The sequence below is a fragment of the Equus asinus genome, chromosome 3 (assembly GCF_041296235.1).
Source record: "Equus asinus isolate D_3611 breed Donkey chromosome 3, EquAss-T2T_v2, whole genome shotgun sequence".
NCBI lineage: Eukaryota > Metazoa > Chordata > Mammalia > Perissodactyla > Equidae > Equus > Equus asinus.
In genome coordinates, this window is record NC_091792.1 from 159,680,845 (window position 1) to 159,707,303 (window position 26,459).

Sequence of the window (26,459 nt, forward strand, 5' to 3'; positions counted from 1 at the left end):
AAAAAAGAGAGACTGTCACACCCAAGAGGAGCCTAAGACATGAAAACGAAATGTAATGAGGTATCTTGTATCCTATATGGGATTCTGGAACAGAAAAAAGACATGACATAAAAATTAAGGTTAATAGTATATCAATATTGATCCATTAATTGTGAAAAATGAACCGTGGTAATGTAAAACACTAATAATTGGGTTAACTGGATGTAAGGTACACAGGAACTCTTTATATTATCTTTATAATTTTTGTGTAAATCTAAAACTACAGTAGTCCCCCCTTATCTGCAGGGGATACATTCCAAGACCCCCATGATGCCTGAAACTGTGGATAGTATGGAACCATATAGAGACTATGTTTTTTCCGATACATACATACCTAGGATAAAGTTTCATTTATAAATTTGGCACAGAGATTAACAACAATAACTAATAATAAAATAGAACAGTTTTAACAACATACCATAATAAAAGTTACAACAGTTCTTAGCAACCTCAGCATACAATTTTTTCTTTCCTTATTAAGTAGAGAGCTTTCTTTCACCTTTTCACTTAAAGGAAGCATTTTACGGCCTCTCTTTGGCATATCCAAACTGCCAGTATCACTACTCTCGTGCCTTGAGGTCATTATTAAGTAAAATAAGGGTCACTTGAAAACAAGCACTGTGATACAGCAGGTCAATCTGATAACCTAGACTGCTACTAAGTGATGAATGGGTGGGTAGTTTATACAGCATGGACCCGCTGGACAAAGGGATGATTCACGTCCTGAGTGGGACAGAATGGGACAGGGCAAGATTTCATCACACTACTCAGAACGGCATGCAATTTAAAACTTATGAATTGTTTATTTCTGGAATTTTCCATTTAATATTTTCAGACTGCGACTGACCGTGGGAAATTGAAACCACAGAAAGCAAAACCACAGATAAGGGGACTACCGTATTCTAAAATTTAAAAGTCTACTTAAAAAAAAAGAAGAGCCTGAACTTGCAAGACAAATCTCATCTTTTTTCAAGTTTTAATTAAAAAGTCTTGAACGGATACTGCTTTATGTGTTTTTTAACTCAATTTAAAAAAGAAAAAAAAAAGACACTGCTTCAGATACTCAAACCCCAGATAGCCTCTCTGCCAGCAGGTCACTTTTACTCACACTTAACAATATTCTTGGAACCTTGAAAATCAGTATACCAATACAACTGTTTTACTCCTTTTTAATCTTGCTTTCAATATGCTCTAAAGTACAATCATATTTCACTGTAGACTCAACTTACTCATGGTAAGGCTATGTTTTTATTGCTCTATCACAGTCTTACAAAAACTGGAGTTGATGCAATATTTGTAAAGGATTTTAAATGTTTATTGAGAGCCTGTTTAGGCTGACGTGATCCAATTTGTTAAACATAGCCAAGACAGAGATAAGCTGATGGGCCACGTACACGAAACTAATTTCACAGCATTGTGAAGTATGGCAATGCAATAAGACAGCCCGTGAATAATGCTGCAATTCTTGAAACATCAAAATCAGATTGCTGTTTCATGATCTCAATCTAAAATATCCTGAAATGGAGTCTCCCTCAGCCTTTCTCTCTACATCATAATTCCTACCAATAGTTGGAAGAGCTGTGAGCCCAAGAGAAAGCCAAGGACCACATCAGTAATGATCAACAAATGCAAGCAAGAAACAAAGCACATCACTCAGCAATATTTCAGACCTCATCTCTGTGGAGTACCGCTGTGGATAAAGGATTAAGCAGGAAAGGTCCATAAGAGGCTTGCATAGCATTCACACACTGCTCAAAGCAGTGCTGTCTACAGAAATATAATATGAGCTACTTATGTGATTTTAGATTTTCTAATAGACATCAAAAATAAAAACAGGTTAAATTAACTTAATATTTCATTTAACAAAATATATTCAAAATATTATTATTTCAACATGTAATCAAAAACAAGAAATTATTGAGATACACAACAATCTTTTTTACAGCACATCTCAATTTAGACAAAATTTTCATCAGAAATACTTTATCTGTATTTAGACTTCATAAAATTCAGTTGAAAAAGTAGGTTCACTTGCAACTAGTAGATACATAAGTTCTGGATATCTAATGCACAACGCAGTGATTATAGTCAATAATACTATATCACAAACTTCAAAGTTACTAGGAGACTAGATCTTAACTGTTCTCAACACAAAAAAGAAATAACTATGTGATTTAATAAAGGTTTTAGCTAATGCTAATCATAGCATTGCATACCACTGCATAGCAATCATATTGCAATATGTAAATATACCAAACCAACACGTTGTACACCTCAAACTTACACGTTATATGTCAATCATTTCTCAACTTTCAAAAAAGAAAAAAGGTAGGTATATATACCATTTCCAATTAGGCTTAGAAGTGCTCCAATAACTAAATCCAAACTTGATTTTTTTAATTTTAATTTAATAAAATAGATATAGGGCTAATCAGGTTATCTATTTCTGCTTTAGGGAGCTTTAGAAGTTTGTCTTTCAAGAAACTTTTCCATTTCATCCAAGTTGTCAAATTAATTGGCATAAAGTTATTCACAATATTCTTATAATCCTTTTAATATCTATACAACATATATCATCTCCCTCATTCCAGATATCAGTAATTTGTGACTTCACTCTTTCTTTCCTGATCAGTCTTATTAATTTTACTGATGTTCTCAAAGAACCTGCTTTTGGTTTTATTGATTTCCTATAGGTTGTTTTCTGTTTTACTAAGTTCCATTCTTATCTTTATTATGTCCATTCTTCTGCTAAATTTGGGTTTCACTTGCTCTTCTTTTTCAAGTTTCCTAAGTTGAAAGCTGAGGCAATGATTTGAGACCTTTCTTTTCTAAAATAGGCATTTAGTGCTATAAATTTCCCTTTAATATGCTATAGCAGCATTCCAGAAGCTTTGAAATCCTTTGTTTTTATTTCAATTAGTTCAAAATACTTTTAAATTTCCCTTTTGACTTCTTTGATCCATGGGTAACATGGAGATGTGTAATATGTTTTCCACATATTTGAGGCTTTTCCAGGTTATCTTTCTGTAACAGCTTCCAATCTAATTACACTGAGGTCAGAGAGCATACTTTGTATGATCTGAGTCCTTTTACATTTAGAGACTTGTTTTATGGCCCAGCATACGGTCTATCTTGGCAAACGTCCTGTGAGCACTTGAGGTGAGTGTGTCCTCTGCTGTTCTGGGTGGAGCGTACATAACTGTCAATCAGGACACAGGGGCAGATAGTGTTTTCAAGTCTTCTAGATCCAGATTTTAAGTTTACACGTTCTAAGAATTTTTGAGAGAGGCTGTTGAAATCCCTGACTATAACTGTGGATTTGTCTATTTCTCCTTGCAGTTCTATCAGGTTTTGCTTCACGTATTTTTTAAACCCTGTACTTAGGTATATCAACACGCAGGACTGTTATGTCTACTGATGAACTGATGCCTTTATCATTATGAAATGACCATCCTATTCCTGGTAACAGCCTTTGATTAGGAATCCACTTTGTCTGATATTAATATAACCAATTTAGCTTTCATCTGATTAGTGTTAGCATGGTGAACTTCTTTCCACTCTTTTACTTTTAACCTATTTGTGTCTTTATATTTAAAATGGGTTTCTCATAGGCAGTCTAGACTGGGTCTTGCTTTTTCATCGACTCTGAAAAATCTTTTACAATTAATGTCATTATTGATATAACTAGGTTTAAATGTACCAGTGTACCATTTCTTTCCTAGTTGTCCCACATGCTCTTTATAAGCCTTTTTCCCTATTTATACCTTCTTTTGGCTTGAGTATTTTTATGATTCCATTTTCTCTCCTTTTTGGTATACTGACTATAACTGTTGTGCTTTTACTTGTTGCTTCACTGCTTATAGTATATATCTTTAATTTATCACAATCTGCATAGTGATATTATACCACTTCACATATAGCATAAGAAACTAACAGTGTATTGTATTAGTTTCCTGTGGCTGTGTAACAATTTACTAGAAACTGGGTGGCTTTAAAACACAGTAATTTATTGTCTCGCAGTCATGGAGGCCAGAAGTACAAAATCAGTATCGCTGAGTCACAATCAAGGTATCGGCAGTGCTGTGCTCCCTCCAGAGACTCTAAGGGAAAACGGCTCCTTGACCCTTCCAGCTCTAGCTGCTGCCAGCATTCCTTGGCTGGTGGTTGCATCACTCCAATTTTCAAGGCCAGCATCTTCAAATCTGCCTTTGTTTCATCTTCACATCACCTCCTGTATGTGTGCGTGTGTGCATAAAATTCCCCTCTGCCTCCTTTTTATAAGGATACATGTGACTGCACTTAGGGCCCACCTGGACAACCCAGCATAATCTATCTCAAGATCCTTAACTTACTCACATCTGTAAAGACCGCTTTCCCTTAGAAGGTAACATTTACACAGGATTCCGGGGATTAGGACCTGATATCTTTGAGGGGAGGAAGCATTATTCTGCCTACCACAAGCGTATTTCCATTTCTGCTCTTGGGGCCTTCATGCTATTATTGTCATATATTTTACTTCTACATGCTATAAACCTCACAATCAATTAAATTTTTAGGAGATTAAAAATACGGGGGAAAGTCTTCTATTTACCCACTCTAGTTACCACTTCCATAGCTTTCCAATCCTTCATGTAGATCCAGATTTCTATCTGGTATCATTTCCCTCCTACCTGAAACACTTTCTTGTCTCTTACAGTGGTTGCCTGCTGGACATAAATTATTTCAGCCTTTGTATGTGTGAAAAAGTCTTTATTTCACCTTTGTTTTTGAGAGAGAGATTTTTACTAGGTATAGAGTCTATGGGTTTTTCCCTCTCAGAACTTTATAGATGGTGTTCCACTGACTTCTGGCATACACTGTTTCCAATGAGACACCCACTGTCACTCTTACCCTTGTTCAACTTAGGTGTTTTTTATGTCTTTTCTCAACATATTTAACCTTTTCTCTAGCTCCCTGAACACATGAAATACAGTTACAGTAACTGTTGTAATGTTTCTGTGAACCACTTTTACCACCTGTGCAATTTCCAGGTCCGCTTGACTTGATTTTTCTCACTATGAATCACATCTTTCTGCTTCTTTGTATTCCTGATCATTTTTGAATGGATGCCAGACCTTGTAACTTTTATCTCACTGGGTGCTATGTACTTTTGAATTCCCGTAAATATTCTTCGCCTTTACTCTGGAATGCAATGATGTTACTCTGGAAGAGTACGATCCTCTTGGATTTTGCTTTTAAGCTTTCTTAGGCAGGATCAGAACATCTCAGTCTACAGCTAAGTCAGCCCTGTTGTTAAGGCAAACCCTTCTGAGTCCTCCAACCAACGCCCCACGAAGGATGAGGTTTCCGCTCTGGCTGATGTGAACAGGAGCTCTTCCAGGGTCATTTTTCACAAGCACGTGTGTATCAATACTCAGTTAAGACTTGAGAGCCACTCTGCAGGTCTCCAGAGATCGCTCTGTGCAGCTCTCTCCTCTTTGGGTATGCCCCCATGGGCTCTAGCCACCTTGGTCTCTTGGGACTACCAGCTCTGTCTTCTCAGTTCCACAACCACTGGGCTCTGCCTGGGTGTCCCCTCCTCATGTCATGGCCAAGAAACTCCCTTCATGTATCAATCTGGGGAAATCATAGGGCTCCCACATTAGTTTTCCATTTTTCCAGGATTGCTATTGTTCTTTGCCTTGATGCCCAGTGCCTTGGAAACCATTGTTACATATATTTTAACCATTATCAATTGTTTTAGGCAGGAAGGCAAATCCTGTCCCTGTTACTTATCTTAGCTAAAAAAAACAATCTTTCTTGATTTATCTTAATTTTTTAACATATTAATATCTTTTCTGATAACAAATATAAATATCTACCAGTCATCTTTTATAAAATTAACTAACATTCCCTTCTATAAATGTATAAATTTTTCAACTCCCCTATCGGTAAGTCATTAAGATTATTTCTAATTTTCTAATGGGATAAACAGCACTGCACCAACATCATCACACCCTTGACTAAGGATAAATGCCTGAAGTGAAACTGCCAAGTCAAACACAGATGACAGTCTACAGCTTTATATTTTGCCAAATTGCCTTTTAAGAAAGTTGTATCACCTCTGATGAAATCTTGAGTACTTTCTGTTTGCCAATTGACAGGTAAAAAATGTTATTTTGTTTTAGTCTCATTCTACCGATTACTAGTAAATTTGAACATTTTTCCATAGGAAGCATGAAATAAGTGTTAGCTATTTACGTTTATTGGCCCAGTCATATTTCTTCTTCTCTGAACTACCTATTCATGGTCTTTGGCTATTTTTCTATTAGCTTGATAGTCTTTTTCTTAATGACTATAATTGCTCTTTATGCGGGCTATAAGCCTCTGATATATATGCTGTCAATACTTTCCCCAAGTTGAATTTACTTTTGCGTTTAAGATGGTCTTTGTCATACTGAACTATATTCCAGCCAAAACAATTTTTTCCTTTATATTGTTAGTCTTCCTTAGCCTAAGATTAAATGTTCTTTTGGTAGTTTTTACATTTATGTAATTAATCTGACACTTGTGTTTGTTTGCAACGAGGTACACAATTTCCACTAAATAGTCAGTTGGTTCAACAGCCCATTATTGCCCTACTAATACAAAATGCGACTTTCATCATAAATTCATACACGCAGATACACACACACTTCCCTAACTTTCTATTCTATACCTTCTTCAGTGTCTAATAGCAATTTTAATGTGATGTGCACATGGTCTCACCAAATTAATGATGGTTTCAGATTTTCTTTGCAACAGTTGTGTATTTATTCTTGTAGCTGAACAAGTTCAAAAATACCCCTACTAGAATTTTGATCAAGATCATTTGAAATTTACAGATTAATTTAGAGAAAATTCAACTTTATGATAAAATCTTCCCATCTGGGAAGGAAAGTACTCACTTATACTTGTCAGGAAAATCAATAGGGTCTTTATGTAGTTTGTGCATATTTCTTGTAATTCCTTGAAATGCTATACGTTGGTGCTACTATGATTTGGATCTCAAACCATTATATTTTCTAACTGATTTATTGTAACATATGGAAAATCTATGGATTTCTATATATTTATTTTTAGTCAACCACCTTGTCAAGCACACTTGCTTACATGAGGGTTCCTAGGTATTCCCAAGAGGATACTAGTTAAAAACAAATCCCTAGGGGGCTGGCCCCGTGGCCGAGTGGTTAAGTTCGCGCGCTCCGCTGCAGGCGGCCCAGTGTTTCGTTAGTTCGAATCCTGGGCGCGGACATGGCACTGCTCATCAGACCACGCTGAGGCAGCGTCCCACATGCCACAACTAGAAGAACCCACAACGAAGAATACACAACTATGTACCGGGGGGCTTTGGGGAGAAAAAGCAAAAAGTAAAATCTTTAAAAAAAAAAACAAATCCCTAGACTCCACCTGAACAGAAAGTTTAAGAGTGTTGGAGAAAGAGGGCAATGAGGTATCATCATTACTGTATTTTTGACAAATTTTCCAGATGATTTTGATGCTCATCCACATTTAGGAACCAGTAGGTCAGACCACCAAATCAAGAGCTCAAGCAGACTAATAGTCACAACGTACCAGAAGTTTCAGATGACTTCTCACATTAAAAACTCCACAAGCTGCCACTGAAATAACCCCACTGGAGATAAGGTCAGTAAATCACAGAAGCTACAAGAATGTACCAAAGACTTAGTTACATTCAAGGAGAGATCACAAGAAATACCAGCCATCAAGAAGATTTCATAAAACATTATATATACATAAAATAGCCACTTCAGCTCTACCCTCTGAAATTCCTACAAAGTATGGAAAGCATCTTAAAACAAACTTGTTCTTTGATCTGATGAGACCAAAAATAACCTCTCGGGGTCCATAAAATATCCTATTAACATCCTCCTCTAGGGGCTGGCCCGGTGGCACAGCAGTTAAGTTCGCACATTCTACTCCAGCGGCCCGAGGTTCGCCAGTTTGCATCCCGAATGCAGACCTACGCACAGTTTGTCAAGCCATGCTGTGGTAGGCGTCCCACATGTAAAGTAGAGGAAGATGAGCAGGGATGTTAGCTCAGGGCCAGTCTTCCTCAGCAAAAAGAGGAGGACTGGCAGCAGATGTTAGGTCAGGGCTAATCTTTCTCAAAAAAAAAAAGCTCCTCTGTAGAATAAGAAGTATAATGACTACCAGCATTATTCCATAAAAACAGAATAGATACACAGTAGCTCCCCGCTTATCCACAGCTTCACTTTCCGCAGTTTCAGTTACTCATGGTCAGTCATGGTCCAAAAATATTAAGTGGAAAATTCCAGAAATAAACAATTCATAAGTTTTAAATTCCAGGCCATTGTGAGTAGCGTGATGAAAGCTTGCACCATCCCGCTCCATCCCATCCAGGACATGAATCTTCCCTTTGTCCAGTGGATCCATGCTCTATACCCTACCTGCCCATTAGTCACTTAGTAGCATTTTGCTTATTGTGGTATCACAACGCTTGTGTTCAAGTAACCCTTATGTTACTTAGAAATGCCACAAAGCATAGAGTAGTGATGCTAGCAATTTGGATATGCCAAGGAGAAGGCGTAAAGTGCTTCCTTTAAGTGAAAAGGTGAAAGTTCTCAACTTAAACAAGAAAAAAATTGCATGCTGAGGTTGCTAAGATCTATGATGGGAACGAATTTTCTATCCATGAAATTGCGAAGAAGAAGAAGAAATTCATGCTAGTTTTGCTGTTGCACCACAAACTGCAAAAGTTATGGCCATAGTGCGAGATAAGAGCTTGGTATGGGAAAAAACAGTATTTATAGGGTTCAGTACTATCCATGGTCTCAGGCATCCACTGGGGGTCTTGGAACACATTCCCCTCAGATAAGGGGGAACTACTGTACTAATGTGAAAACTATTAACTGCTACTATTTTGATTTAAGGTGGCAAACTGAACCACAAATCAACCTTAAGATATCTCAACATACTTTACTAATATGTGAATCTAAGCCACAACATTCCACCAATTCCACTGAAAATTACCAAGAAACAAAATAAATATAAAGCATTTTGAAAGGTTATGTATCCGGAAAACAAGATCTCTTCCACTCTTATTCCTTGAGACCTGGATGGTGAAGATCAGATGAACGGAGCTGTGCTACAGCAGTAGGGCACCAAATGCTTGTCGGGCCTTTAAAGTCATTTCACACAAAAGCAATGATAATTTATAGGACAACGTACATCGTGACAGGTTGTATTTCTTGCTCTCAGGCAGCTCTTGAATACATCTATGCAGTTCTTTACAGTGTTTCACATGTATCACTTGATCCCACAAGAACCCCATAAAATGGGGTTTTCATTTCGTAACTGAAGCAACAATAGAGGCTCCAAGAAGTTAAACTTATCTAAAATCACCCAGCTTTAAAGGAGTAGAGATGGAATTCAAACCTTTTTTCGTACTTTTACCATAGTATTGTTTTCTACAATAGCACGCTAACTTAGAATTTTTATATTTTCATTTTCAGCACATATTGTCATTTATTTCACCTTCTTCCCACATTGTTACAAATTAGACAAAAACAGAAATCATCCACTATATTTCACATCCAACAGAAGGAGTTCAATTAAAACGAAATATGTGAAATCACTTTGAAAGTATAAAATACAAATGCAATGTGCAATTAAAAATAAGTGAATTACCAATTTTCTGTCAGTACTAAAGTCAAGATTATTATTCGCAGGGCTTTTTTAAACAGATTACAAAGAGCTCTTTCCAGCTGTCTCGCAGAAGAATAACATGAATTCTTTATTCCAAAGGAAAGAAAAGCAAGGAGAGAAGTATTTCATATATGCCCATCTGGGTAACAGAATTCAGAAATCAGGTACATCTGTCTCCCACTCAGCCATCAGAAACAGGCCTAACACATTTACATCCACAGCTACTACTAGAACAATGCTCAGAAAGACAGATGGTCAAAAGCAAAGAGGAGGAGGAGAATTAGCAAAGAAGCTACAAAAGAAGGTGCCATTAGTTCACCCAGAAGAAAGACCAACAAGGGAAGCAGACCTACAGTCAACTGCCCATGACCCCACTAACCACAGAGTCCAGATGAGCAGGCAGCAGCCCCACAGGGCAAACAGACAGCAGCGCAGAACCAAAGAAAAGGAACTATGAGAGACAATAACTGGACAGGCTCAGGCTGCTCGAATCACTGCAATCATGTACAAATAACAAACAAAAGATGGTTTTTAAATGATTACTGTTACCAAGAGAGCTAATTAAATATAAACATACTGTTTAATTAACATAATGGTTACAACTGTCACACGTAAGATTACAGAAAGGAAACATTACTCCTTATAGTGTCTGGGTATCCTTGATATATATATAGCTAGAAGTATGGGGAAAGAGTCCTTTAAAGGTTTTAAGACAACTGAGAAGACAAAGAATATTCTAGCCCATTAAGAACAAAAATAATAACCCACAACTAAAATATACAACTATGTACTGGGGGGATTTGGGGAGAAAAAGGAAAAATAAAATCTATTTAAAAGAAAAAAAATGAATGAAAATAATAAAGCTTTTTTCTCACTAGAAAGTTCAAAGTGCAATTACCTGAGAGACTGCGCCACTATGTTTTCACATATTGTCAGACAATGATTCACACGGTCTTTCTTGGTGGCTGAGAGTTCTTTCTTTCTAAAAGAAAAAAGAAAGCAGGAAAGGAAGTGAACATGTGTTGAATTATCCACCCCATTTATTTCTGCATATCATTCATTCATTCAACAAGCACTTCTTGACTACTAGGAATAAACCATATACTCCATGCTAGGGGGCAGGGTAGGGGATCAGGTCAGGGAGGTGGAGATGAGCTCAACCCAGGGTTTCCTAAACCACAGTGCTCCATAGAAAAGATATGTGATGCTACTAATGCACTTAATTTTTCCCACTTGAGGGAGAAGGAGAAATTACATTGCAGTGACTCACCCAAGATCACACAATGGAGGGGTGCGCAATTCAATGAAATACATAATGTAATATACACCCTACACACCAAGCGGCCTCCACTGCTCAAAATCGCATTGTTAATTGACTGCAGTCAGCATACCACACAGACCTCATGCTGTCGATTTGGTATAAAATAAGGTATACACTACGACTTATCACTCCGATACCCCCAAATAGCTACAAAAAAGCCTCCTGCTCAAAGCCTTTCTCCAAAGCCTCCTATTAAGACTTCTCAGCCAAACAAAAGGAGATAAATGGCCTGATCAGGAAGATCAGATTAAAGATGCTTGCTTCCCATCCAAACCTATAGCTTCATAGGTCTTCAAGGTAGGTACATGGAAATAAGGTAGAGAGGGATGATCCAAAGAGGAAGGCAAAAAATAAAGCAGGCTTAAGAACTACATCCAAAAAAGAACTTGACTGTGGTTGTTACCAGCACATGGTACTAACTAGAAACAACTAAACTACAAGACTACCAACTTTTTGAGAGAATTCTGTTACCAAAGAAATTAAAAAAAAAAAAATCTAACCTATAAACACCTGTGACTATTTAATCCCTAATGCACCCCACCCACCACCCCACCCCAGCCCCAGACCCCAGCTCCAAATCGTGCTATCACAACTGTGCAAATCCAGTGAAGACATACCCTCAAAAGAGACCTCAGACATGGCCAGGGCAGAAAACTGGCAAGGAAAAACCTCCAAAGGGAGAAGTCAGTGGCCGAAAAGAGGAACAGACAGGGTACCCAGGCAGAGAAAAGAACCAGGGCCTGAATGAGAGGCCTAGTCCATGGCAAGTGGAGAGGGGCTTCCCAATGACGGCCCAGTAAGAGTCCATCATTCTGTGGGCTGGTGAGTGTGAGCCCAACGCCCAGTCTCTTAATGGGACTTTTACTGACAAGTTATACTGCAGACTGCTGATCATCCACAAAAATGACATTCTTCCCCTCCTGGACACATGCCTCCTGCTTAGAAGTTCCATTGCCCAGCCTCCCTGCACCTAGGGATAGACACATGACTTAGTTCTCACAGATGAAATGGGAACAGAAGTGGTATATGGAGTGTCTACCTTGCTGGCTTGCCCTGGGTATCTCGCCCGTTAGTTCCCTCCAATTGGAACAAACTTGTCTAATACCCAGTTTTTGATGACACAGATAAAGACAACAAGAAGGCTACAGAGCCACAGGATGGAATGAGCCTGAGTTCTAAGTGACCACAAGAAGCAGAGATCCCCTACTCCCATCCTCATGAGCCACCCACTTCAAAAGCATGATGACTGAAACAACCCAAATGTCCTTCACCTGGTGAATGGATAAACAAACTGCTATAGCCAGACAACGGAATACTGCTTAGCAGTAAAAAAGGGCAATCCACTAACACACGAGGGTGAATCTCAGTGTACCAGGTTCAAGACTACACATTAGATGATTCCATTTATATAATATTCTGGAAGAGACAAAACTACAGGAATGGAAAGTGATCAGTAATTTCCAGTGGCCAGGGAGGAGGAGTTGGAAAGCAAAAAGGCATGGGGCATGGGGAAGTTTTAGGGGGTTGTAGAACTGTTCTAAATCTTGATTGTCGTAGTAGTTACATGCCTCTATCCATTTGTCAAAACTCACAGAATTATGCACTAAAAGGGGTACATTTTTGAGGCCAGCCCTGTGGCCTAGTAGTTAAGTTTGGTGTGCTCCACTTTGGCAGCCCAGGTTTGGTTCCCAGGTGCAGACCTACACTAACTGTCAGCGGCCATACTGTGGCAGCAACCCATGTGCAAAACAGAGGAAGACTTGCACAGATGTTAGCTCAGGGCAAATCTTCCTTAGCAAAAAAGAAAAAAAAGGGTACATTTTACTATATGTAAATTATACCTCGGTCTTAAAAAGAATGTGCTAGGAGAATTAAAGTGCTCTCTTCTTCCAAGTATCATATTAAAGTCTCTGTTAAAGTAGCTTAGAGTTTACCCAGTTTAAGACAGCCATGAAGAAAATTAAAGAACACCGATCATTTTAAGCATTTTAGGAGGCAAACTAACTCACCTATCCATTATTCTTTGACTTCCAAAGTGAAAAACCTGCCCAAGGCCTTAAATGAACTGAAATCACACACCAGTCTCCTAGCTATATAGGGAGTGGCCCCTCAAGGTGACAGTGTCTTACACTGGATCTAAAATGATTCTTCAGGGGAGTGGTAATGAGAAAAAAATTGACAAATGCTAAACTAAATGCACCTCACAATTTAATGGTGGTCAGAATAGAAATAAATACTCAGGACCAGAGATTTCCAGCAAAGTCAGAATCTAAACAAAACCTTCATCCTGTGGAGTCTCCGCTGCCAAGCCTGAGAGGTAGTGAGTGTGCGATTCATGGCAAGCCCCTTGCTCTGAGTGGGCCCTTTCCCAACCGTAACTGAACAGCTCACTGAAGTAGCAGCGGTAGCCAGGTATCTCTGGATGGGCCAACTCAGATCAGTGGCCATGGCTGCCCAGAGCATAGCCTGGAGAATACCGGGGCCTCATCTGTACTGAATAAGAAAGACCACAGTGGTGAATGGCTCAGCTGTCATAGACTGGGGGAGACGAGTCCCAGGGTCCCCCCAGGTGCAACATTACAAGCACTTATGAAGCAGAAAGTATTCCCTGGACTTGACAAGAGAACTCTGTGTACTGACAAAAGCAGCAGGTCAATATGCCAACTACATCTTTGGTTAAAATTACAATGTAGGGTGTCACTGTGCATCTCTCTCAGTAGAGCCACTAGGGTACCCAAAGAGAGTAAAGAGTCAACACACTACTTACTCACATGCCTGATGAACATTTATCTATCCTCTTAGAAGTGACAGATACAAACAGGAATTTTAAAAAGAACTTTGTCTCTCTCCTCATAAATGGGATGAACCAAAAGAACATAGTTAGCAATGAAAAATACCCGCCACATGATTTATTAAGACCTACTTGTGCTGTTCCCCATGCCAGAACTTGAGCAAAAGTTTATCAAACGAGGATTGTCAAAGACAGAATATTGATCTCAACCCAACAAAATAAAAATACATTTTTCTGTGGTCTGTTCCAGTCTAGCTCCTCCTCTGAGCTCCTGGTGGGGAAAGCCTGTCTTAGTCACCAGGGCCCCTTCCCAAGGCCCTGCCAGCAGCACTTCCATCGCACTTAGGGAACAGCTGTTCCTCCGATTACCTCCCCAGGGAGACAGACTAAGAGCAAGGACCGTATCATATCTCTATTACTAACACTCAGCACAACACCTACACTTTACAGGTGCTTCATAGACTGCAAATAAAGGAATGGATAAATAAATGTTTTCTGTAGGAGAATAGGTCAAATACACATTAAAACTGACTCAAAAGTTCTTGAGTCAGTCTCATAAATAGGATTCAGAAGATAAACGAAAATTACTTTAAACCTAAGTTTCTAGGACCAAGAGATGAAAGAAAAGTAGAAACAACAAAGCTTAAAAAAGAAAATTGTGGAGGGCTGGCCCGCTGGCATCATGGTTGGGTTTGCACGCTCCACTTCAGTGGCCCATGGTTCTTGGGTCTGAATCCCAGGCACAGGCCTACACCACTCATCAAGCAATGCTGTGGTGGCAACCCACATACAAAATAAAGGAAAACTGGTACAGATGTTAGCTCAGGGACAATCTTCCTCAAGCAAAAAGAGGAAGACTGGCAACAGATGTTAGCTCAGGGCCAATCCTACTCACCAAAAAAGAAAGAAAGAAAGAAAATTGTGGAGAAATCCCAACATACTTGAACTCAAACACTTTGTGGAACGACAGGCCTAGCCTGTGGAATCCCTCCAGCTGTAATCAAGACAATCAATCACAGGTCTTTTAACAACACCTTCGATGAGTCTTACTCTCAAGACTTTACTATCAAAAAGAGGATAGTAGGGGCTGGCCCCGTGGCTGAGTGGTTAAGTTCGTGCGCTCCGCTGCAGGCGGCCCAGTGTTTCATTGGTTCGAATCCTGGGCATGGACATGGCACTGCTCATCAAACCACGCTGAGGCAGCGTCCCACATACCACAACTAGAAGGACCCACAACGAAGAATATACAACTATGTACCGGGGGGCTTTGGGGAAAAAAAATAAAATCTTTAAAAAAAAAAAAGAGGATAGTATACTTTCTATCATGGTCAGCTAAGAAGAAAGCAATATTTTAAGTTTCTCTTCTTACCTCATCCACAATCATTTTCCAGCAATCCAAATCCTTTTTAGGAAAAAACAAATCTGGCAAAATATATCTAAATTTTAAAGTCACATGTAAAAGAATGAAAATTGACCATTCTTTTTCACCATTCACCAAAATAAACTCAAAATGGATCAAAGACCTAAAGGTGAGACCTGAAACCATAACGCTTCTAGAAGAAAACGTAGGCAGTACACTCTTTGACATCAGTATTAAAAGGATCTTTTCGGACACCACGTCTTCTCAGACAAGGGAAACAACAGAAAGAATAAACAAATGGGACTTCATCAGACTAAAGAGCTTCTTCAAGGCAAGGGAAAACAGGATTGAAACAAAAAAACAACCCACTAACTGGGAAAAAATATTTGCAAGTCACATATCTGACACAGGCTTAATATCCATAACATATAAAGAACTCTCACAACTCAACAACAAAAAATCAAACCCAATCAAAAAATGGGCTGGAGACATGAACAGACATTTCTCCAAAGAAGATATACGGATGGCCAATAGGCACATGAAAAGATGCTCATCATCGTTGATCATCAGGGAAATGCACATCAAAACTACACTAAGATATCACCTTACACCCATTAGAATGACAAAAATATCTAAAACTAATAGCAACAAATGTTGGAGAGGTTGTGGAGAAAAAGGAACCCTCATACACTGCTGGTGGGAATGCAAACTGGTGCAGCCGCTATGGAAAACAGTATGGAGATTCCTCAAAAAATTAAAAATAGAACTACCATACGATCCAGCCATCCCACTACTGGGTATTTATCCAAAGAGCTTGAAGTCAGCAATCCCAAAAGTCCTGTGTACCCCAATGTTCACTGCAGCATTATTTACAACAGCCAAGACATGGAAGCAAAACCTAAGTGCCCATCAACAGACGAATGGATAAGGAAGATGTGGTATATATATACAATGGAATACTACTCAGCTGCAAAACAGAACAAAATCACTCCATTTGCAATAACATGGATGGACCTTGAGGGAATTATGTTGAGTGAAATAAGCCAGCGAGAGAAGGATAATCTGCGTATGACTCCACTCATATGAGGAATTTAAAAATGTAGACTAAGAGAACAGATTAGTGGATACCAGGGGAAAGGTGGGGTGGGGGGTGGGCACAAAGGGTGAAGTGGTGCACCTACAACACAAATGACAAACATTAATGTACAACTAAAATTTCACAAGATTGTAACCTATCATTAACTCAATAAAAAAAAAATCTAAATTTTAATCTTTTCCACACTTGATAGCCTTAGCATTATAAAATTCTGTGGGTAGACAGTCAATGTCTTCAATAGTTGCTAGTATTAAAATTCAAACAATAGTAAGTACCTATTTTGTATGAGAAGCATAAGAACAAACCACCTGGTTGCTACCCAAATACTTTGATTTTGCTTCATTTTTCTTAAACCCACTGTTATGTTTAACAGGGCTACACGTGTGTGTAACTGACATATTATCATTAAAGAACTACACAATTTTACCACGTCAAACCCTAAAAATACCAGCTTAAATATGAGGGCAAGTGTAACCAAAATCTTGTAAAAATTATCTCCTCTTTTATCACACTGAAGAAATACCCACGTTTTAAAGTGTGAGGATCAGACTTTACCCTCAGACACCCCAACAAAGAGACATTAACCAAAACTATCAGAAAATTAAAAGAAAAAAACCTTCCAGTGTACCCACTGAAAGATGTAAAGGCAGCAACGTAATTAGTAAGTATAACAAGCCACTACCAGCCGGTGTAAACTTCCAAACCCGGTTGAACAAGGTCCATCACAATTTGACCTCAGGCTACTTTCCAAGCTCCATCTTCAGTCTGTATTTCTGAACCTTCAGAGAACTCTGGCCACTCGAAATAACTCACCTGTTTTGGGCATGCATCCTCAAACCCAGGTCTCATACGTTCTATGGTCCCTGCTTGAAATACCTCCTTCCTGTCTTATTTTGTCCAGTAAACAAACTTGGAAGTTTAAAAAATTACAACTATTTCATTCTTCCCTGGAATTTAACTAGATTGATGAACTGATAACTCAAACTGACTTGTTCTACGTGAAAAGTAAGTATGGAAATTAAGATGACAACGGAACTGCTTTGCGCGCTGGGCAGGAACTGGATGAACAGGGTGAGCACAGTCCTGACTCTTCAACCATTTTTTGGTAAACTTAGTCGTTCTAAGTTTAAATGTCATTAAGTTAAAATGTCATTTTAAGGCATTTAAATTTCACCTTCAAAATGAAAACAAACCTCAGCCAGCCCCCTCTGGTTGTGCAATGAAGCAATCTGCACGTAAACACACATTTGTAAGGAGAATCATATAAAAATCAAGGACTTTACAGCATACTACATTCACGTTAAAACAATGATCAAAGGACTCATTCTAAAAATAAGAATTCAAGCCCTCTCATCTCTTGTTTTTAGAATTACGCTACTTTAAGATTATGCATGAAAGATATGATTCCAGGTTGAAGATGGGCAAGGGAGAGGCCTGTATTACCCAAGGAACTGAAAACAAGCATTCATTTTGCACCTGTCTGGCTACTCGTACTCACAGCACTTTCACATACACATTTCAAGTCAGTGCCTGCACACCCCACAGAGTGAGTAGACCTGAGGGCTGGAGGCTGCATGTCCTGCAGGAGCAGGGCTGGAAACAGCTGGGCAGGGATCCAAGTCTTCGGATTCCTCATCAGCTGCTCTTTAAGTTTTGCCAAGTACTATACTAATGTGAGAGTATTCCTAGAAAATTAGGACTCTTTCAGAAAAATTTTTTTAAGAAGAAATGGGACACAAAGAGTCATTGTGGAATTATGTTTCATACATAATTTAAAAATAAAAGTGCTGTCTGATTAGGGGAACCAAAGCCTAAGATTGCCCCACACTACAGTCTGTATCATAGAAAAGGGCCTTTAAAATAAAGCCTTTCTCACTAGTGATCTAACTGAATGCAGTCACAATTACTAACAGAAAAAGGTGAAATCCACAAACCAATCTGTTATACTAAGTGAAAAAAGTCTAACACAAGGCCCCATCTTGTATGATTCCATTCATAAGAAAAGTCCAGAATGGGCAAATCCACAGAGACAGGGGCTGCCAGGGGCTGGGGGAGGGAAAATAGGAAATGATTGCTAATGGGGAGAGGTTTCTTTCTTTCTGGGGTGATGAAATGTTCTGGAAATTAGATAGTGGTGATGGTGGCAGACTCTTGTGATATACTAAAAACCACTAAATTGTACACTTTGAAATGGTGAATTTCATGCTATGCGAATCATAATCTCAGTTTCTTGAAAATCTGTCTGCATATCCTGTCAGCTCTTCCTCCAAAGAGATCCAGAATCTGACCACTTCTGACCACTTGGCACAAGCTGCCAGCACCTCTAGCTTTGATTACTTCAATACTTTCCAGCCATCTCCCCCTTTCATTCATGCTCCCTGTCCACCAGCACAGACCTTTTTTTAAATTTGAAGTTTTTATTGAGATGATTGTAGATTCACATGCAATTATAAGAAATAATAGAGATCCAGTGTACACTTCACCCAGTTTCCCACAGTAGTGACATTTTGAAAAACTATAGTATAATATCACAACCAGAACACTGACAGTGACACAATCCACTGATTTTAGATTTCTGGTTTTACTTTTACTCATTTGTGTGTGTGTATGTGTGTGTGCATGTGCATCTAGTTCTAAACAATTTTATCAGATGTGTAAGCTTGTGTATCCAACACCAAAGTCAAGATATAGAACATTTCAATCACCACGAGGATCCCTCTCTTTGCCCTTTCAGAACCACTCCCACCCCCTCCTTCCTCCTCTGGGGATCCCACCCACCACCCTGTCCCTAACCCTGGCAACCACTCCTCTATTCTCCATTCCTAGAACTCTGTCATTTCAGAAATATTACATAAATAGAATCACACGATAGGTAGCCTTTGGAGATTGGCTGTTTTCACTAGCACAATTTCCCTAAGATTCATCTAAGTTGTTGCATGTATCAGGAGTTTGTTCCTTTTTATTGCTGAGTAGTTTAACCTTTCACCTGCTGAAGGACATCTAAGCTGATTCCAGTTTCTGGCTATTATGAGTAAAGCTGCTACGAACACTCGTGCACAGGTTTCTGTGTGAACGCAGGTTGTCGTTTCTCTGGGATAAATGCCCAGGAGTGTGACTGCCGGGCCACACAGGAACTGTGTGTTCAGTTCTACAAGCAACCACCAAACTGTTTCCCAGAGCAGCTGGACCATTTCACAGTCCCACCAGCAATGATCAAGTGACCCAGTTTCATCTGCACCAGCATTTGGCGTTGTCAAAGTGGTCTTTCAGAAACATAAATTAGATCACTTGTTTCAGCACACAAGTGTGTATCTGGTCAGAGTAAAATCCAAGGTCCTTAGACTGGGTACAGGCCCCACAGGGTTGACCCTCATCTCTGATCTCCAACCCCTCTAACCTCATCTCTTATTTCTTCTTTTCTTTTCAAGATTGGCACCTGAGCTAACATCTGTTGCCAATCTTTTTTTTCTTCTTCTCCTTCTCCTCAAAGCCCTCTAGTACATAGCTGTATATTCTAGTTGCAGGTCCTTCTGGTTGTGCTATGTGCGACGCTGCCTCAGCATGGCCTGATGAGCAGTGCCATGTCCACGCCCAGGATCCGAACCCTGGGCTGCCGAAGCGGAGCATGCGAGCTTAACCACTTGGCCACGGGGCCAGCCCCCTCATCTCCTATTTCAGACCTTTGTTTTGCTTCAGCCACTGGCCCCCTTACTATTCCTCGAATATGGAAAGCACTGCTGCTTTTCTGTCCCCTCTACCTGGACCTCTTTTCTTTCAGATATCAATATGGCTTGCTCCCTCCGTTCTGCTCCAGTATCATCCTCTCAGCGCACTTCAAACAAAATCGCACACCCCCTCTCCTCCTTATTCTGCTTTTTCTCCATAATATTTATCACCATTTGTTTTGTTCACTGCTCTAACACCAGTGCCCAGGACAGGGCCCGACACACAATAGGCACTTGGTTGAAAGGAATCTTTCCGGGTCATCTAGTCCAATCCCCACTTAAGCCCCCACTCCCAGTAGCTGGGAGCTCTTAATGCCACTGAAGCTTACTTGTCAGTGTTACAACCTACTCTGCAGCTACACAAATGCTCAATGGCCCTAGGGAGAGAAGTTATACTGCCTCAGCTACACCTGGACATATATAAGCAACATAAATCTTCCCTCCCAAATGCTGACAGCGTTACCAACAACAACAAACCTAAGGCCTGATCGTCTACAGTGGAGCGTCTCAAGCTTTAATGAGGACACAGATTGCTCGCAGAACTTGTTAAAATGCAAAGTCTGATTTGGCAGGTCTAAGGTCAGGCAGAGATTCTGTACTTCTTGCAAGCTCCCAAGTGATACCAAACTGTCGGCCCTGAGACTACACTTTGAGCAGCAAGGATCTATGGCATTTCTCGTCTCTAAAACATATTCTAGCACCTGAGTTGATTCAATTTAATGAGATATTAAATAGTGTCTAATATCTTTATCTTTATCCATACCTTTATTATTTTTTTCTTTTTTTGGCTTGAGGAAGATTAGCCCTGAGCTAACATCTACGCCAGTCCTCCTCCACTTTGTACGTGGGATGCCTCCAAAGCATGGCTTGACAAGTGGAGTAGGTCAGCACCCAGGATCCGAACGTGTGAACCCGGGCTGCTGAAGCGGAGTGCATGGAACTTTAACCACTACACTACGCTACAGGCCCAGCCCCTTCTATATCTTCAAATAGTATCTTATATCTTTATTTTTCCCTCTTGTTGTCTGAATAAGACTAAAGGTCTTGAGGGTGGATCCATTCCCAGGTAGTTTACCAAGTGGTTGGCTCACTTGCAGGAACTGGAGGTAATGGGGGTGGGTCCTCTTAGGGCAGAAAGAACGTGTCAGCAGCCCATTTGAAAGCCGGCACAATGTTTAATCCCAAAAGTCCTCTTTAAAAAGAAATTCTACACTACTATATAGCAATTAATAAGAATTACAGGCACTGCTAGTGAACAATCTCTCTATTATTGCTAAGCGAAAAAAATACGGCGTGATCTCAGTCATGCAAACAAAAAAAAGGACACCTTTAAATGTTTGTATATGCATTAAAAAAATCAAAGAAGCAACTTAATAATTGTTATTTTTAGGGAATGAGACTGGGAGAAGGGCTTTGTTTTTCATCTTCTGTGCTGTTTGCAGATGTTTTTACAACATATATGTGTAACTTGCAAAATTTTTTAAACTAATTAATAAAAAGCAACCAAAAGGGGCCGGCCCAGTGGTGCAGCGGTTAAGTGCACATGTCCCGCTTCAGGGGCCCGGGCTTTGCTGGTTTGGATCCCAGGCGTGGACATGGCACCGCTTGGCAAGCCATGCTGTGGTAGGTGTCCCACATATAAAGTAGATGAAGATGGGCATGGATGTTAGCTCAGGGCCAATCTTCCTCAGCAGAAAAACTGCTTCCCAAAAGTGATCCTATCATGTTTAATCTATGAGTAGGCAAACTACAGCCTGCCTATTTTTAGCCAGCCTGCAAGCTAAGAAATGTTTTTACATTTTTAAATGGTTGACCAAAAAAAAAAAAATTAAAGAAGAATATTTCATGATGTGAAAATTACATGAAATTCAAATTTCAATGTCATGAACAAGACTTTCTTGGAACACAGTCGCACTCGCTCACTCACCTACTGCCTCTGGCTGCTTCTAGTCTACAAAAGCAGACTTGAGTAGTTGTGAGAGGCGTGTGCCCACACAGCATGAAATATTGACTATCTGACCATTTACATAAAAAGTTCCCAATGTTCGCGAATTGGAAGACTTAATATTGTTAAGACGCCAACACTCCCCAAACTGATCTGGAGAGTCAGTGCATCCCCATCAGAATCCCAGCTGGCTTCTTTGGAGAAACTGACAACCTAACCTGACAATTCATCTGGAAACAGAAGGGTTCCAGGATAGCCAAAACTATCTTAAAAAAGAATAAAGTTGGAGGACTCACATTTCATGATGTGAAACTCTGATACAAAACTAGATTGATCAAGACTATAACGTACTGGTAGAGGACAGACATATAAATCAATGGAAGAAGACGGAGAGTCCAGAAATAAACCCATACATTTACAGGCTATTAATTTTCAACAAGGGTGCCAAGACAATTCAATGGCGAAAGAACAGTCTTTTCAATAAATGATGCTGGGACAAATGGATATCTACACGCAGAAGAATGAAGTCGAACCCTTACCTTACACTATATATATATAAAGATTTACTCAAGATGGATCAGACCTAAATGTAAGAGCTAAAAATCTAAAATTCTTAAAAGAAAACATGGGAGTAATAAACCTCTGTGACCCTGAATTAGGCAACATTTTTTAAGATATAACACCTAAATCACAGCAAGCAAAGACAAAATAGAAAACTGGACCTCACCAAAAGTAAAAACTTGTGCCTCAAAGGACACTGTCAAGAAAGTGAAGAGACAACCCATAGAAAGGGAGAACGTTTTTACAAATCACATATCTGAGAAGGATCTAATATCCAGAATATATAAAGAACTGTTACAATTCAACAATAAAAAGACAAATAACTCAACTGAAAAATGGCCAAGAACGAGGACCAGGGCTTACAAGCTACGTGTAAATGGTCCCGAATCTTACTGCTGCACTTCCTCAAACAGACTTATTTTTGTCTTAGAATAAACTCTTATCTGTTTGAGCTATTGCAGCAGGGTTTTCTGTTATTTGCTGCTGAATACAATCCTAACTGACAACACTAACTACAGCTACATTAAGTCAGGCTTAGCAGAGATGAACAACTCTTGTTTGTTCTACCCTCAAAATCCAGTCACTTCTCACCTTGCTACTGCCAACATCTGGATCCACCACCTCTCACCTGTTCACAGCAACAGCTTCCTAACTGGTTTCCTGCTTCTGCCCATGCTCCCCTTCACTCTGTTCTCAGCTAGTGTTCATTTTTAAATGGAACTCGAATCTTGCCACTCCTGTGACCAAACCCTCCAATGACTTACTCACGTAGTAACCTTACTCACTAAGTGACCCTCTCACTTAGAATAAATGCGAATGTCTTTATTCCACCTGCAAGAAAGGGCCTATTAATCTGGTGTAGCACTTCCTCTCCCTCTGACCTCACCTCCTACTTAGAGTATCCCTCTCACTAACTGAACCAGCCAAACTGACTTCCTTGTAATCCCTCAAACAGGGGGACCTTGGACCTATTCCCCTTGCCTGGAACTCCCCTCCTCTATACACTCTCATAGCTATATCCTTGACTGTCTTTAGGTATTTACTCCAAAGCCACCATCTCCATGGACCTTCCCCAAGCACCTTATCTAAAATGTCAACACCTTATCAACCCTGACATTCCCTAGACCCCTTTCCTGCTTTGCTGTTCCTCCTTCATTTATCACCATCTAACACACTGTATCTATCTTGTTTGTTGTCTGTGTCCCTCACTAAAATGAAAGCTTCCTGAGGGCAGAGCCTGCACCTATTAGAATAGTGCCTGGCACATATTAGATGTTCAGCAAATATTTATTGATGAACAAATAACTAAAGTCAGGGGAAAACTAGGCAGGAATCTGAAGAACGACAAAGTGCCAAAGGCAAATGTCAACTGACTCATAATTATAGTTAGGACGCTCCCCTGCACGCCAGTCCCACCAGAAGCCTGCATCCTATATGCTGAGCTGAGAGCAGGCACTCAGATACTTTAACCGAAGCCCACACAAGGCTGTGACACTACACTTCCACACAACAGAGAGCAAAGAACATAAAAATAGAACAGATACTTCCTAAATTGCCTTTGGCCAATTTTACTCTGGGGAACAGATTTTTCAGCTGAAGCATCTGAACAGAAATGCCAAGATCTAAATACGAAAGCAGTGAGTTTGTTACTCAAAATTAATGAATATCTGGGGCCAGCCAGGTGGCATAGTGGTTGAGTTCTGGCACTCTGCTTCAGCTGCCCGGGGTTCGCCAGTTGGATCCCAGACCCAGACCTACACACCGTTAGTCAAGGCCACACATGGCAGCATCCTACATAGAAAGTGCAGGAACACTGGCACAGATGTTAGCTCAGGGACAACCTTCCTCCAGCGACAGCAGTTGAGACCTCTCCCACCCAGAGCCCTGCTTAGTGCTTCCAGTTGTTTACACAAGATCCACATAATGTGTGAACTTCCATGACGTCTACCTCCCAGAGAGGCACCACAATAAAAGTCTGGAATGGTTATGATTATAAATTACCCGCTGTAGAGATAAGTCAAATTGTTAAAAAAAAAAAAAGTTCTCTAAAAGCTCTCTAAGTGTCCAAACAGGGCTTTCCTCTTACAAGAAAAAACAATTTATTTCTCAATTTTACTCTAACAGATAAGCCAAGATTAGTCCCCAAATCCTCATTTTTTTAATTAAATTCTCAGGACACAGCAAGGATCATATCACAAACATAAAGAACAAGAAAACATTACGAAAAATGCATCAGTCTTAATAGAGTGAGCTTCTTAAAGGGCTGCTTCTTGAAGACTGTCTCATTAAATGCGATCTTTCACATCCTCAGATCAGAAATAAAATGCCCCGAGGTCAGGGAAAGGCCTGAACTGCAGCGGAGCCCTCTAACCTCTGCTGAACACTCAGCACAATGGACTTCAGGGCAAAGTACTCGGGTTCTGTTAGAAGGTGCTATTCACGGTCTCTTGTTTCAAAAATGCTCCTAGGCACAAGCCACAGGGACTCCTAGCTTCCAAACACCACCAAAATGTCAGCAATGAAAGAAACACACGTCCCTGGGGTCCACAGACACTCACGTTCCAGCAAGCTGGGCTACAAGACCTTACTGGTGAAACGCACACCCTTCATCCTCCAGCAATTGACCTCTCCCTCAGCAATGTGTCGTTTTTATTTCCAACTGAAAACAGGTAATAAACTTCACTCAACTCTTCCTAATATTTAAGTCAACTTTATTAATTCTCTTGTTAATAGTAATAATAAATAACTTGTCAATAATAATTAATATCTTGTTAATGATAACCATCTAAGTAGCTCACCACTTATGCACTTGGCAACCACAACTCATTCAAGTGCCTGCAGACCAGCTTGAGCTGATGCTTAAAATCCTGTTGCTGCCACTGCGATGCCCGAAGTAAAGGAAACGTCTTGCGAACGTGGGAATGCAGCCCCAAGTCGCAGACCGTTTAAAGGGCCCCTTGGAAAAAAGAAGCTCCATCGGGCCGCGTCCGCACTCCCCCGCCCTCCCAGCCCGACGTCCTAGAGCCATGATGTCATGCACCATCCCCACATCACCCAGCTCCAATTCCCGGCTCCTAGCGAAGCGCCCTGCACCCCAGCCCTCCTCCCTCTCAGACTAAGAGAAAGGGAACGGAGGAAGCGGCCGGAGGGAGCCAACCCGGACGCGCTCTCGGCTCCTCCAAGTTCTGCTCACAACACAGCCCCAGTTTGTTGCAAACCTAAAGCGGCGAGTTCCGTCCCCAACTTGGCCTGCCGGGCAGGGCAGACGACGGGGCCCGAGACCGCCTCGGCGCCTTCGGGAGAGCCTGCGAGGCAGTGCCGCGCGCGGAGGGACGAGACCCGCGAGGGGCCGAGGAGGGACGCGGGACGGGGTCTCGCGGCAGGAGGGGCGCCTGTGCCCTCCCTGGGCTCGGGGCGGCCCTGTCGCGGCGGGGCCGCGTCCGCAGGGCCTCCGCTGACCCGGCGTCGCCGGGTGGGGGGACCTGCAGGGGCCGCACTCACGGTCGATGCAGCGGCTCCTCGGCCGCGGCCGGGCCGGGCGGCGGCGGGGGCGGCGGCGGCGGCTGCTGCTGCTGAGGCGGCGGCGGCTGCGCCTGCGGCGGCGGCTGAGGGGGCTGAGGTGGCGGCGGCGGCGGCTGCTGCTGCTGCTGGAAGGACTTGAGGGACTCGAAGGCCTTCATCAGCTTTTCCAGGGTCGCCATGGCGGCCTCCTGCCCCGCGAGGACAGTCCCCAGAGCCCTCGGGCCGGCTCGCGGCGCCGCTCAGCAGCGCGGCAATGAATGAGGCTCCGGGCCGCGGGCAGAAGCGGAACCCAGGTGCTCGGCCATCTTGGGCCCGTCCCGGCAGCCCCTGCGGTCCTGCGTTCCGGGACGCTCCGCCGGCGGGGCGGGGCCAGGCCGGGCCTGCGGGATTG

General features: G+C 41.1%; 1 protein-coding gene across 5 annotated transcripts in view; it reads right to left on the bottom strand.

Moving 5' to 3' along the window:
• HTT (huntingtin) overlaps window positions 1-26,394 on the bottom strand; it is a 170,462-nt gene extending 144,068 nt beyond the window's left edge. For 4 of the 5 annotated variants that reach the window (XM_044767917.2, XM_070506341.1, XM_070506342.1 and 1 more), the window contains exons 1-2: window positions 26,048-26,394; window positions 10,646-10,729 (exon numbers count right to left, since the gene is read on the bottom strand). In XM_044767917.2, the coding sequence (XP_044623852.2) occupies window positions 10,646-10,729; window positions 26,048-26,247 (284 nt within the window). In that variant the 5' untranslated portion in view covers window positions 26,248-26,394. Of the gene's footprint in view, window positions 1-10,645; window positions 10,730-25,344; window positions 25,364-26,047 lie in introns of those variants that run through there. The other variant, XM_070506343.1, reaches the window with a different exon arrangement.
• Between the last annotated feature and the right edge of the window lie 65 nt (window positions 26,395-26,459).